Source organism: Rhizophagus irregularis, chromosome 8 (genome assembly GCF_026210795.1).
Source record: "Rhizophagus irregularis chromosome 8, complete sequence".
In the NCBI taxonomy this organism is placed as follows: Eukaryota; Fungi; Glomeromycota; class Glomeromycetes; order Glomerales; family Glomeraceae; genus Rhizophagus; species Rhizophagus irregularis.
Window position 1 is genome coordinate 3,151,444 of NC_089436.1, and position 16,368 is coordinate 3,167,811.

The 16,368-nt window shown below is 26.6% G+C and overlaps 2 protein-coding genes across 2 annotated transcripts; both read right to left on the minus strand.

The window, feature by feature from the left end:
- Positions 1-4,717: 4,717 nt before the first annotated feature.
- OCT59_028591 (uncharacterized protein) lies at positions 4,718-7,063 on the minus strand (the record flags this gene model as incomplete). The annotated part of the gene is made up of 1 exon (XM_066147402.1): positions 4,718-7,063. The coding sequence occupies one exon, from the start codon at positions 7,061-7,063 to the stop codon at positions 4,718-4,720; it is 2,346 nt and encodes a 781-aa protein (XP_065994113.1).
- Positions 7,064-13,059: 5,996 nt separating this feature from the next.
- On the minus strand, positions 13,060-15,426 carry OCT59_028592 (uncharacterized protein; the record flags this gene model as incomplete). Its single annotated transcript, XM_066147403.1, has 3 exons — positions 13,060-13,859; positions 13,998-14,183; positions 14,340-15,426. The coding sequence occupies 3 exons, from the start codon at positions 15,424-15,426 to the stop codon at positions 13,060-13,062; spliced, it is 2,073 nt and encodes a 690-aa protein (XP_065994114.1).
- Positions 15,427-16,368: the final 942 nt, after the last annotated feature.

Genomic DNA, 16,368 nt, shown 5'->3' on the forward strand with positions numbered 1-16,368 from the left:
AAGTTTTAGCTGCATCTTTTTTTGCAATAAACGCAGTAAAACTCAAAATATAGTTACGTATATCCGTCATTGTATAGCGGTAGGAAAGTAAAAATTTATCATTATATCAAGTTTTTAATGATATATCGGTATATCGAATATGAATACTAGACAGGTAACATGATTTTATTCTTTAAAAAAAAAAATAAAAAAATAAACTGAGCCCGATCTTGCACTACATCCATTTTATATGCATTACGTGAATACTGGTTTTTTTTTAAGCCCCCCCCCTTAAACCAAATTCGTTCAATAATAATTATATAAATATACTAATATGTATTAGAATTATTACTAGTCAATTACACGACCATGTGAAATAATTGATTTTCTTTTTACTATTATTATTCAATATTAAAATAAAATATTAATTATTAATAAATTATTTTTTTTTTTGAAATAATAGTTTTAGGCTTGATCAAATGAAATAAGATGCTACGGACAAATTGATATTTTTTTTATTTTTATTTATTGTTATTAATTATTAACTACTAATAAATTAAATGAGAAGGTAAAATTTTTTTTATTTCTTTTTCTTTTCCCAGATGATACGTTGATTACCGTTGTTAAGTCCAGAGCGAAAATCTATTCACGTGGTGACATATCAATTATATAATATTAAAACTCAAAATGTATCTACTCATTAGTTGAGCGGAATAACGGGACATTTGTGAACCGATATGCGTAGTATATAGTTTCGCTTCGCTCCGGACTAATTAGAACTGGATGACAAGTTCGGATGGCCCATCATTGTTATGCCAATTGACAATTATGCTAATTATTGATTATTAGCACTCAAATTGTCATTTTTGGGTCAACTTCAAATTGAATGGTGAATTTGAATGGCACATATAAATGCTAATCTAATTGTGATTACTTGGCTTTCAAAATTTAGGTTGAAATTTTAATCGGGTGATGAGTTCAGGTGGTGCATTAGGATAATACTGATTTCCAATTGTTATGATCAAAATTTTCAAATTTAGTTGTAATTGGTTCATATCAACTGATTTATGAAATGAACTTTAAGTTGTAATGTAAGATTTAAAAACTATTATGGAAATAATTAAGGTGAACAATACTATTACATGCATGTTAATTAAAAATAATTCAATTAAAAAGGATTATACTACTATATTTAAGGAATTTAATAATAAAAGATTTTATTATTGTTTGATTTAAAATTACTAGGTGAATTTTATCTGGAAGGTGGCCTTCCTGACTTCTTAATAGTAATAAAAATTCTTATCTTAAGATAATTAGATAAGTCATAAATTTTTTAGAAATTAAATGCTATATTATAATAGCATAATTTTGCTTGATATAGAATAACAGAATATTAAATACGTAAATTCCATAAACATATATTATGTTGATATTTTATTCTTTTAATAAATATCGTAAAAGATTTCCCAAAAATGTCTATTAACTATTTTTTAACTACTTGAAATACCTCATAACTCTCTACCATGAAACTTTCTGGAATACCTATTTTAGGGTAAGCCAACTTAACATTAACATCATTAGTAAAACAAAATTTCCAATCGTTGGTGCCATCACAACGGAAATTACCCATCTTTGGTCCTCGATTGTCAAGGCAACTTATAGCATAATCTGCATTATTAACATAGCTTAGTTTTGCAGTGGAAATATCTTTTGCATCTGTAATATAAAATAGAAAACTGTCTGTAGTTCTTTTCCAACCAGAATCCCCACCCCAATCAAGTGGATTATATCCTCCAACTAATTGTGTTGTACCTTTAATCTTTGCTATCCAAATAGTAGCTCCTTTATTGTCACAATTTATATGAAAAGATTTACTATTAAATCCATCACGATCTGAACGATATAATAATTTAAATTCATAAGGAATATCATTTTTGTTATAGGAGGAATCTTTTCTATCGATCCATGAAGCAAATAAAGGAACACGATTTGATTCAATTAAGGATGAATCAAGTATAAATTTTAAATTTGGCTTTCTTGAAGGTGCTACATTAATTTTTGGTTTCATATTAGGAACTATGTGAAATTCCAAAAGATTATGAATTAAATCCTGAGGCTATATTTCTTTATAACAATAAACTTTGTAAAAGAAATCCGTCGGTTTAATATCATAAAATCTAATTAGAGGAATAAAACTATGTAATGACCTTTCAATCTTTATAATATTTTCGTTATTCCATTTTGTTGGATCATTTATCATATTTTGCTGCGCAAAACACCATCTTCCCAAATTTTAATTTCATCCATATTTAAGTCATCTCGTCTTAATAATATCTCCAATAAAGGAGCCTTTAAGTCAATAAAATTATCTGAATTAAATATAATTTCAGGTTCTTCACAAATTTTTTCAAGACAAAAATTCCGTAAATCCGTAAATGATTCATGCTGATAAATAGTTTCAAGAATACCACTTGGATTTTGATGCAAAAATTCAGTTTGATGATCAATCAAATATTCTTGAATGTAAGAAATTAATTGTTGAATATTAAGTTCATCAACTGCTATCAAGAGTTTCAATACTTCAGGTCCTTGTAAATTCTTCAATTCAATATTTCCACAATATATAAATCTGACGTTAAAGATAATTAAATTAGTATTAAATAAATATCAAAGAAAAAATTTTCATTGTTAGTGTGATAAATTACCTGAGAATTATATTAAATAAGTGAGGCGAAATATTTGGTTTCATTAAAATAAAATTTCCATCTTTTTTTTCTGCCCATTCATTAGAAAATGCAGTACGAAAATATTGAGACCTGATACATAAAATATTTGAATGAGCATGGATTTCTTTAACGTTTGACTCTTCCCCAGCGTAAATGATAACATCATATCCTAATTCTGCTTCAAAAAGTTTTTCATAATCACTTGATAACTCTGCCAAAAATTTTGAAGACATTGTTTACACTTGGCATACTAGCAACAAGTTTGAAATGATGTAAGAAAAAAATGTCGCAATGTAGTACTAATTAAATTAAATAAGTCAAATTGGACTAAAAGTTATGCGCATTGTCAATCCATAAACATATCGGATATACAATAAACCGATCACATCTTGCGTGAGATTTCATTATACTATTGAACGTCAATCCATAAAGCAAAAAAAAAAAAAAAAAATGAATGTAGATTGATTTAACTAACATTTGAATCAAGTTTAATTAACTACAACGCATTACGCAATAGTTGCATATTAGTGACTATATGTAATTCTAAAAATTTTGAATTATATTTTCGATATACAGTAACTTCTTTATAAACAAAAATTACTGTATGTAATATTTAAAATTAAGAAAAAAATTAGTTATTGGCTGTTCAATCTTTTAACTCATTTTATTTTATTTCATTAATATTATGCAACAATTTACGTCGCCAATGTATCATCTAAATAAAAGGAGCTTTAAACCGATGAATTTTTCAATCTTGAGATTTAAGTACTATTTTATTAAATATTATAGATATTATACATTGTCTGAGAATGACATAAATGAACGAGTGAAATATTTTTGTTTCTAAAAAACCAGTTTTGTATTTTTTTTAGTAAAAAACTTCTCACAAAAAAAAATTTTTTTTTTTTTTTACAAAAAATTTTCCTTCCGATTTTTTTAATATGTAACAAAATTTCATAAATTATAGTAATTAAAAGTTGTTGTTAGTTAAAATACAAATGTAATAAAACCTAGTATTTCTTCAAATTTAGACATACAGTCCATAATTGTGAGGAATCCTTTTTTATTTTTATCTTTCTTCGAACGTTTGTCGTGATTTGAAATTATAAATTTCACGAGTACATGACCTTAATCAACGTATCTAATCAATTTCCGTTTGCTTAATAATTCTAAAACTTTTAATTATGATAATAAGTTAAAAATTCGCAACTTATACCATCTAACCAAAGTACCTTCTCTACTTTATTGTTCAGATAAACGTGCCCTGGAAATTTCTCTTTACAAGCAAGATTTTAAATGAGTATCATCTCACAGGTTATGCCTTACGGTGTCCAGTCCAATGATCTTCCTGAGTCCAGTCATGTCAACTTTTAGCACAGTCATGTGAATTTGGGTCCGGATCATCGGACCTTGCGGTCCAGTGATTCGCTTAAAATTACTTGGGTCCGATTGATTATAGAGCTTGATCTACACGACTTTTTTTTACTATTCGCTTTATAATGTGAGTTATTATAAAAAAATTTTTTTTAAATATTTAATCAAATGTAATTTTTAAATTTTTTATCAAATGTATAACTTTTATGAAATGGTAGTTGCGATTTATTGCTGAAATCTACTTTTTCTTATGTTTTATCTTGTTTGTAATAAAAAATTTTCAAAAACCACATTTTATTAATACTTTACACAAGAAATCCTGGTGTTTTATTGGCTGAATTCCAGATCACATGATATATAATTGGCTCAGAAAATTGAAACAAAATCACGTGATTGTTGAGTATAGACTTCCGGCACCATAGTATGTTATGCAAACTTAAGATCATATAGTAAAAATTATCGTATGCATTTAAAAAAGGTATAATAAATAAAAACTATTAATTCACTATGCTTAAGATAAATATCAAATAAGTTGAATAAATAAATAATTTATATCATAGCCATTTAAATATTAATATGCAGAATTTTAGTAAATAATCATATACGGAACAATAAATCTTCTATAAAAATAAATATTTTTATTGAGTTAAAAGAACATTCAAATTCTCTTGAACATCTAAACATCCATTTTCTATCACCTTCTTGTACCAATAAATAGCATTTTCTATATTTTTATCAGTTCCTTCACCTCTCTCATATAAAACTGCAAGATTTTTTTGTGCATTAACATTTCCTTCTGTTGCAGCTATTTTGTATGAATTAAATGCCTTTTCTTTATTCATATCTGTACCAATTCCATTTTCATAAAAGTATCCAAGTTTATATTGAGCATCAATAAATCCTTGATTTGCTGATTTTTTATAAAATTCAAATGCTCTCATGTGGTTTTCACAAAAACCCTTGCATAATTCATAAAAACTACCTAACTTAAATAATGCCAATCCATTGTCATTTTCTGCAGCTTTATGGTACCAATAATTAACTTTATCTAAGTCATTCACTAATTCCTCATCATTTTCAATAATATCAACTTGGATATTACTGCCAGCTGCTTCATTATATAATTTAAATCCTTTTTCCTTATCAACTTCAGTTCCAATACCATTCACATAGAAATATCCAAGCTGAAATTTCGAATGTATAACTCCGTTCTCAGCTGATTTCTTATAACATTCAAATGCCTTAATTTCATCCTTATATACACCATTTCCTAATTCATAGCACTCACCTAAGTTATATTGTGCATCCCTATTTCCATTTTCTGCTGCTTTATCAAACCAATAAAAAGCTTTCTCCGTATTTTTTTCAGTTCCTTCACCACTTTCATACATAAATCCTAAACCATTTTGTGCATAATTGTTACCTTTTTCAGCTGCTATTTTCCAAGATTCAAATGTTTTTGTATTGTTTATTTCAGTGCCAATCCCATTATAATAACAATATCCAAGTTGATATAGTGCATTTAAATATTCTTGATCTGCTGATTTCTTGTAATATTCGAATGCTTTAAGTTCATTTTTTTCAACCCCTTTACCACTTAAATAACAATTGCCCAAATAATATTGTGCTACTTTATATCCATTTTTTGCTGCCTTATTATACCAGTAAGTAGCCTTTTCTAAATTCATTCCAGTTCCTTTACCAATTTCATAAAATAATCCTAAATTACTTTGTGCACAATTATCACCTTTTTCAGCTGCTATGTTATATAATTCAAAAGCTTTTATATTATTAATTTCAGTTCCAATTCCTTTATCATAGCAATTTCCTAATTCAAATTGAGCATCCAAATGACCCTGTTCAGCTGATTTTTTATAGTACTTAAAGGCTTTCATATCATCTTTTTCTATGCCTTTTCCATTTTTATAATAATTACCTAAATTATATTGTGCAATTTTATTTCCATTATCTGCTGACTTACTATACCAATAAATAGCTTTTTCTAAATCTTTTTCTACTTCACCTTCATTTTGGTAGTGATTGGCCAAAGTATACTGTGCTAGTGAATACTCTCCTTTAGCCGATTTTAGATACCATTTAAAGGCTTTCTTAACATCTTTATCAACTCCTACTCCATTTTGATAGCAAATACCTAAATTATATTGTGCACGTAAATCACCTTCATCAGCAGCTTTTAAATACCATTCAAATGCTTTTTTCTCATCTTTTGTTATTCCAATCCCATTTTGATAACAATAACCTAAATTATTTTGTGCATCAGAATTTCCTCCTTCAGCTGATTTTAAATAAAATGCAAATGCTTTAAATTCATCTTTCTTTTTTCCTACTCCATATTGATAACAATAACCTAAATTATTTAGTTCTATTAATTTCTTCTTTTCTATTTGAATTTCATTAAAACCTTTATCTTGTGATTCAAAAAATTTTTCCATAGTATTTATTTCATCTTTACATAAATTTATTTCTAATCCATTAAAATTTTCAACTTGATTATGCGACATTACAACATGAACATTTTCTAAATATCCAAATTCTTTTTCAATCAAGTCTCTTTTATATAAAATAATTTCCTTATAATAATAAAATGATAATAAATATTTTGAAATAATAATATTTAATAATTGATACATAGAAATTAATTTTTTATTTCCGTTTTTATTTATATTAATTGCTAATAAGTATGATTTCAATGATTTATTTTTGTCGATAACTGTATCACCTATACCATGATCATAAAAAAATCCTATTAAACTTGAAAACCAATTATCATTTTCTTCATGATTTTCCATTAATTTTAAAATTATTTCAGGATTTTTTTCTTTATTGTTAAAATAATCTTGTACCCATTCTTTTAAAATATCTTCAAAATTTTCATAATTATCTAATTTTATGATACAATGATAAAAATCTTTTAAAAATTCTTTTAAAAATGTTTCATCATTTAAATCATCATTTGATGACATTTTATTTCGAGAAACTTTATGAGAAAGAAGCCGATAATTAAAAGCCAAGAACGTTTGTAAAACTTTATTAGAGGCAGTATGGGTACACTGCATTGTTGTATTACAATTAAAAAATGCGGTGTAATAATGTTTGCAGATTTACGCCTTTTAAATTAAAGAAGCCAAATCACATGATAAACTTAAATCCGACTACCCCTGCATACCCTTCAAAAATGTCACGAAACGGCCGGCATTACGGCGTTATGCACTAACACGTGAAAATAAACAGTGACGAATAAGGACGTTTTTACTTACTCGAAAAAAACAAAGTCCCTCAGATACTTATGAAAAATGGAAACAAGGAAGGGTGTGACGGATGTGACAAAAAAACAGTCACGTGAATTTTCGTGACATTTTTGAATGGTACGCAGGGGAAATCACTTAAATCCTTGCTGCGGTAAAATTTTTGCTGCAGGCGCAGTAATTTGCATGATCAGTGCGATCAGACAATTCGATAGTTTTCTTTCATTAGATTAGTTTACTTATTCAAATAGGACAATAGGAATAGATTATCTCCAACTGTCCAAATTGATTTGATTGATGAATAATATACGTCATCCGAACTTTTGCGCAAAATTCAATAGCGGGATCTTTTTTTTTATTACGATATATCAAAGTTAGTTGCTTATTTACGGATATTGAAGCTGAGTAAGTTAAATATTAGAATTTTGCTTGCTGATCTTACATTCGTTATCATATCATAATATAAGAAAATTTTTAGCGAACCTATAAGTTCTTTGTTTGATATATTAAAGAATTATTCACTAATTGATATGAACGAAACTTTTTCTTTGAATAATTTGGATCAAATAAAAAAAAAATAAATCAAAATAAAATTAATGTTAATTGCTAAATTACATTGAATAGGTATGTTTATCTAACTTCCATAAATATGTAATGTATTAATAATTAAAAGAGCCAGATTATTTAATTTTCTAACAATTTTTAAAATAATTTGTATTTACTAGTAAAAAATAAAAACAAAATCATTTTTTAAATGTTAAATTGCAATTGCATTAAACAAATATGTTTATATAACTTTCATAGTAGATATATAATTTATTAAATAATTAAACTACATTAAATAAACTTTATAGCAATTAAAGTAATAAATTATAATAATCGGTATTAAAAATATATTGGAAAAAATTTGTAAGTTTATTTATACATTTTCTTTATAAATTTATAATGTAATATAATTATTTATGTTATGTTAAAATAATCTTTTATAAATATGAAATAATAAATTATAGTAATTGGTAAATTATCATATCAATTATAAATTTTTATATATTTTTATTTATAAAATTTTCATAATATTTATAAACATGATACTTTCATAAATCAAATAAATAATAAAAATAATAAAAATATATTCTTATATGTCTGATTTTTATTAGATCTAAATACAATAAAAAAAAAATTTTTTTTGGTTAAATATACCAAATTGTAAAATTAAATTGCATTAGCTTGCCATCAAGTAATTGTAATAAAGGGATAATACACAGCTTGTTGGATTTGTATTGAGATGTATTAAATGGTATACTTTTAGGATTAATAAATAAGATATTAACATTTTTTTGAAAAGAATTTTTTTGTATTCTTAAATATTTCTAAATGCCCATAACTTCCCATCTATTGATGATAGAAACCACCATTAAGCTATAATTTTTCTATGATCACTGGATTATGATAAGTTAATACAATTTATAATATTACATTTATAATTCCGGCCCAAATTTTGTTGGGCGAAATTATCTTAATTCCGGCCAAGTTTGCAAACTCCGGGCAGTTTATAAGCTAGGTCAATAGGAAAACATGGCCAAATCTTCTGAAGTCTGAAACGAAACACTGGCCGAAACTTGAGTCCGAAACTATTTTATAATTCTGGCAAATTTTTTAGTGCTGGTCAGAATGATATATCACGTGACACGGAATAAAAGTTTATCCAGTTTATCCACCGGGAAAGAATGTTACAATTGTTACATGAAGAAATTTCATGCCTGTGATGAAATTTTGTGTTACATTAATGTTACATAAAATTTATAATGCATAATTCCGGCCAGAAATTTTTAGCTCAACTTTCAACTTTCGGCTGGAGTTTCGTTTTGGGAATGATTGACCGAAGGACAAATCCTGAAATTATTCAAATTATTCTGAAATTGCCGAGTTTTGGCAACATGTATAATGTACTGTAGTACACGCCCATTTAGCTTATAAACTATGTCCCTAGAGTGCACAACTTCCAGGTTTGTATAACAAAGAGTTTATTTTAATCCAGAAAAAAAAAAATATTTTACCTTTTCTCCCTGTTCTTAACTAAAAATGTTTCAGTCTATCTTATTACAAAGTGGTCTACTAGGCGGCCTTCTAACATATTACGCTAAAAGCCAACAATTCTTTTCTGAAATTCCCCCGGTATTCCCTGACTACTTTCCCGATAGAACTCTAATAAATTTCTTTATCTTTTCTTGGATTTCTCTGACAATTTTAATCTCTATTTCTGGAAAATTAACTCTCTTATTAAGCAGCCTTCTAACTTTTTATGCTCAAAGCAAAAACTTCTTCCCTAATATTCTCCCTGACTTCATTCCCGATAGAACTCTAATAAATTTCTTTATCTTTTCTTGGATTTCTCTGACAATTTTAACCTCTATTTCTGGAAAATTAACTCTCTTATTAAGCGGCCTTCTAATTTTTTATGCTCAAAGCAAAAACTCCTCCCCTCTAATAAATTTCTTTATCTTTTCTTGGATTTCTCTGAAATTTTTAATCCCTATTTCTGGAAAATTAACTTTCTTATTAAGCGGCCTTCTAACTTTTTATGCTCAAAGCAAAAACTTCTTCCCTAATATTTTCCCTGACTTCATTCCCGATAGAAACCTATTAAATTTCTTTATCGTTTCCTGGATATCGTTTTCATTTCTCAGATTCGTTTTCGAATATTGTTGTTACGTTTCTTCCAACAATTCTTCCAACGATTCTATAGACTATCCTTTAAACTTTAATGGTAATTACGATTTGCTTATCGCACGAAACCATATTGCTCATCGCGCAGATTCATATAACCCGTATTCAAGGCGATATAATCCGAGTAGCCAATACGGTTCTAATAGAAGGACGGCGAGGTGGAGTCACAACCGGGCAAGTCGGAATAATCATATCGTGAAGAATAATGACTATAGCTATGGATAGATTTAACTAAAGAGAACCAAAAAGTTATATATTCGCTTATTCCCTTGAAGACTTTGCTCATAGCTTAATCAGATGATATTTATTCATATCCAGTTAAACGAAGTTTTATACACAAATAATAGAAACTGGACTAATTCCCCCCTTTTTTTTTTACAAACAGGCTCTATTAAACGGTTAGTCAAATATAGTTTACGTGTAACAATTCAAAAGAATTTTGTATTTTATTTTCTTTCTTATACGTATAATTTTTTTATCCAAAATAGATGACTATCAGGATTTATTGCATTATAATATTAGTTGTCACTTTGTAAATGATGATGAATTTAAATAAATTATTATAATCGCTAGTGATCTGATTATGAATTACAGTATCATTCGTCAAACATAAAAAAATAAATGTCTTTAACATAATTTGGATAAATTAACATATAATCTTGAATAAGATTTGCTGGCGATTTGGGATACTACCTATCCTATATCTTTAAATATTTACAGAAGCGGGAATTTTTAATTCACTTAACATACGAACGTGTTTTGGACTACGAGAATGATTGAATTTTCCTTATAAGTTAAAATACAAAAATTTACTCAAAGGAGGAGTAGATTTATGAGAAATTATAGAATTTTCAAAAAGAAGAATTAACCGAAGTTATGGTAGTTGTTACTATTGTAGCGTACGATGCGTACGTATATCTTAAGAGTTGTGCACTTGCACGTGATAGCGGCCAGTGCGTACGTTAATTTCGTACACGTAGTCATTATATGAGATTTATAATCATTAACGTCATCATTTTGTGATACTATAGATAATATTCATGTTTTTCTATTCGAAACCTAAATTTACTATTATTATCAACCCCATTTCCAATGCCATTATTAATAGAATCCACTTCTATCAAATCTACATTGTTATTTTGATGAATGTTTTCAACTCCAGAATAATCTCTTAAACGTAATTGTGAATCTTTCCTTAATAGTCTATGAACATGTCAATATACATATGTTGGTGGTAAGAAATGGTTTTTTATTAGTCTACAGTATATTACGTTTAATAATTTGAGTTTAGCACTAGTACTAACGAGGTTAATTATTTCAAATAAAGGAATGAAAGTCAATTTTTAAAATGACAACAATCTTTTAATTTTGTAAAATAGTTAAGTTACGAAATTATACTTTACGTATTTGTATATTGAATATTTTACGTTTAAAGTCTTTTTAAAGTTTTTTATTTCATATTTTTGACTCTATAAAGGAATGAGAAATTGAAAAATTTATGAAATTCACGTACAGTACATTGGTCGATTGCCGTATTTCAACCCGGTCAGATTTCTTGTGGTTGATCCGATGTACAATTTATTTTTGGTAATAGTGAAAAGGTTGCAGGTAGATGGTGAGAAAATAACAAAAACCCATCTTAGACTGATGGAAAAAAGAGCAAAAAGATTCAAGTTCCGGTTGATTTAAGAAATCATCAAATACGAATATGCTATGAAGGTACACTCATAATTATCTTCTAATTCATTTATTTTATTTTACTTCATAATTTACTAATAGACAACCAATAAAGAATTAGTTTTTGAACATATTAATTATCATATGAATCATATAATCATTTTTGGTTATTTTCTAAGCTCAATTTGAATCTCATACGGAAATAAAATTGAACTTGATTTCACAATTACCATATTATTATGTTTTTTTAACCGTAATAATTTTTATTTAATTTATTATAACTGTATAAATTGAACTAATATTCATTGTAATTTACTTTTTAGATCAATTTGAAATTTTAATAATATTAAATATTAATAAGAGAAATTCTAGTAGTTTTATAGAACTTCTTCTTTAAGTAAGTCAATGTGCCGTGTCTTCCAATTAGTCCAATTTAATTTTCCGAATATATTTCGATCGGACTTTATTCAATTCCATCATTGTTGACCAAATCGTCGTATTATTGGACTTTAATTAGACTATAATCAAATCGTTACTTCGGAGCAAAGCGATGGACTACTGTATATACAGTCTAACCTCGATATACCGATATTCGATATACCGATATACTATTAAAAACTTGATATACTGATAAAATTTTATTTTTCCACTATATGTGAGGACATATAAATATCGGTATAACTTTATATAACGATATGTCGGGACATATATGAAATTTTTAGGAAATATCGTTATATCAAAGGTTTGACTGTACATACTAGTACGCGCTCAACTAATGAGTCGACGCATGAAATTGCACTACATTTCTGATTAAGTAACTGATATGTCATCACGTAGTCAATGAATAAATTAATTAGATTTTCGCTCCGGACTCAACAACGGTCTCCATTCGCTAATATATAATGAGTTTTCAAAATAATAATATAAAAATAAATAAATAAAATAAAATATTTGAGTTCATGTAAGTATTTAAAGATATAATTCATTAAATGTACATTGTCATATGCAACATTTGTATAAAGAAAATTGCAAGCATGACAAATTTAAGATCATATAATGGCATTTATCATGTATATTATAAAGGTCGTAATAAATGAAAGCAATTACCGTATCCTTCCGATTTTAAGCACCTTAGTGAAAAAATCCAAGAAAAAAACATATATGAATTATAATAAAAATAAATAATTTAACTTGATCAATAAGTTAAATGTTATTAAATGAATAAATAATTTATATTGCATTTTAATAATAATATATAGAATATTAATAAATAATACAGAACAATAAATCTTCTATAAAAAGAATAACTATTATTGTTGAATTAAAAGAGCACTCAAATTCTCTTGAACATCTAAACATCCATTTTCTATTACCTTCTTGTACCAATAAATAGCATTTTCTATATTTTTATCGGTTCCTTCACCTCTCTCATATAAAACTGCAAGATTTTTTTGTGCATTAACATTTCCTTCTGTTGCAGCTATTTTGTATGAATTAAATGCCTTTTCTTTATTAATATCTATACCAATTCCATTTTCATAAAAGTATCCAAGTTTATATTGAGCATCAATAAATCCTTGATTTGCTGATTTTTTATAAAATTCGAATGCTCTAACCTTGTTTTCACAGATACCCTTGCCTAACTCATAAAAATTACCTAACTTGAATAATGCAAACTCATTGTCATTTTCTGCAGCTTTATGGTACCAATAGTTAACTTTGTCCAAATCGTTCACTAATTCCTCATCGTTTTCAATAGTATCAACTTCGATATAACCGCCAGATGCTTCATTATATAATTCAAATCCTTTTTCCTCATCAACTTCAGTTCCAATACCATTTACATAGCAATATCCAAGTTGAAATTTCGAATCTATATCTCCATTTTCAGCCGATTTCTCATAATATTCAAATGCCTTAGTTTCATCTTTATCTACTACGCCATTTCCTAATTCATAACATTCACCTAAGTTATATTGTGCATCCCTATTCCCATTTTCTGCTGCTTTATTATACCAATAAAAAGCTTTCTCCTTATTTTTTTCAGTTCCTCCACCATTTTCATACATAAACCCTAAGCTATTTTGTGCATAATGATTACCTTTTTCAGCTGCGATTTTCCAATATTCAAATGCTTTTATTTTATTTTTTTCAGTACCAATTCCTTGATAATAGCAATGACCTAGTTGAAATTGTGCAACTAAATATTCTTGATCGGCTGCTTTTTTATAATATTTAAATGCCTTACTCTCATCTTTCTCAACTACTTTTCCAATTTGATAATAAAGACCTAATTTATATAGTGCCACTTTATATTCATTTTCTGCTGCCTTTTTATACCAGTAAACAGCCATCTCTAGATCAATTTCAGTTCCTTCACCAGTCTCATATAATAATCCTAAATTAATTTGTGCACAATTATCACCTTTTTCAGCTGTTATTTTATATAATTTAAAAGCTTTTATCTTATTAATTTCAGTTCCAATTCCATTATCATAGCAATTTCCTAATTCAAATTGAGCATTCAAATATCCTTGTTTAGCTGATTTTTTATAATACCTAAAAGCTTTTATATCATCTTTTTCTATACCTTCTCCATTTTTATAATAATTACCTAAATTATATTGTGCAATTTTATTTCCATTATCTGCTGCTTTCCTATACCAATAAATGGCTTTTTCTAAATCTTTTTCTATTCCAACTTCGTTTTGGTAGCAATTTCCCAATATATATTGTGCCGGTAAATACTCTCCTTTAGCAGATTTAATATAATATTCAAGAGCTTTCTTATCATCTTTATTCGTTCCTATTCCATTTTGATAACAAATACCTAAATTATACTGCGCATGTAAATTACTTTCATTTGAAGCTTTTAAATACCATTCAAATGCTTTTTTCTCATCTTTTGTTATTCCAATCCCATTTTGATAACAATAACCTAAATTATTTTGTGCATCAGAATTTCCTCCTTCTGCTGATTTTAAATAAAATTCAAATGCTTTAAATTCATCTTTCTTTTTTCCTACTCCATATTGATAACAATAACCCAAGTTATTTAATTCTATTAATTTCCTCTTTTTTATCTGAATTTCATCAAAACCTTTATCCCTTGATTCAAAATATTTTTCCATAGTATTTATCTCATCCTTGCATAAATTTATTTCTAAACCATCAAAATTTTCAACTTGATTATGTGACATTACATGATGAACATTTTCTAAATATTCAAATTCTTTTTCAATAAAATTTCTTTCATATAAAATAATTTCCCTATAATAATAAAATGATAATAAATATTTTGAAATAATAATATTTAATAATTGATACATATCAGTAATCAATTTTTTATTTTCATCTTTATAATTATAAATTGATAATAAATATAATTTTAAAGATTTATCTTTATCTATAATACTACTAATAATATTGTGATCATAAAAAAATCCTATTAAACTTGAAAACCAATTTTCATTCTCTTTATGATTTTCCATTAATTTTAAAATTATTTCAGGATTTTTTTTATTAGAAAAAAAAAAATATTGTAACCATGTTAATAATATATCCTCAAAATTTTCATAATTATTACTATCAATTTTTACTATTCGACGATAAAAACCTTTTAAAAATTCTTTTAAAAAAGTTTCATCGTCTAATAATAAATCATTATCTGATGACATTGTATTTTTTTTTTTTTTTTAGAAATTTCCGATGAATAATGAAATAAGTTAAATTAATAATTAGTCATATTAGTCGCACAAATATTATTATTTGCATTGTACTAAATTTGGTAAGGAAGCCTATCACAAGTATCACATTGTGTTAATACAGTGTTTACATAAAGGAATAATCACGTGATAGATACTTTACTGCGGAACTAGTATGAAACACATATTTGGTATATTTTATTACGCAATTTATTTTTGATGACGCAATTTAAAACTTGTATACCGCGTTAAAATTTAGTTAAATACTGCTTTCTTTCCTTAGTATAATAAACTGGATTTTATTTATTAACTTTGTAAAAGAATAATGAAACTTATTGAGATCGCTATTTTATTAAAAAAATTTTATACGTGTGTATGATTTTATAGTAATAAGAAGTGAACAGAACTCGCTTATCGCTATGTCTCCGTCAATTTTATTATCTTCTTCCATCGTGTATTATCATCGATAACAGATCACTACTTATCGCGCACAAGCAACAAAAATACAGACAGTCATACACAATATATACATTAATGACAAATAAATTCTCTTTTTATAAACGTTATCACCCATTAATAATAATATTATCCGAACTTGAACCAATTTTGTTCAAAATTCCTTACCAATTTTTTACTATACGTAACAGGTCCTAATCTAAATCTAATTAATGTAGTCGAATAACTCTTTAAAATTTTACCCAATTTTATAAGGAAACTACTTAAGAGTTAACTTTTGGAATTCAAAATTTTAATTTTCGTGGAAAATCTATTTCTATTTTAAAATTTTACATCAATTTTTCTAGCTACAAAGGTTTTCACAACAAATTTATTTACCGTCTCAGTCCAATTTACTTCAAGACGTCATCCAAAATATCATCAGTAAAGAAATGTGATTAACTCTTGTGTAATGACTGA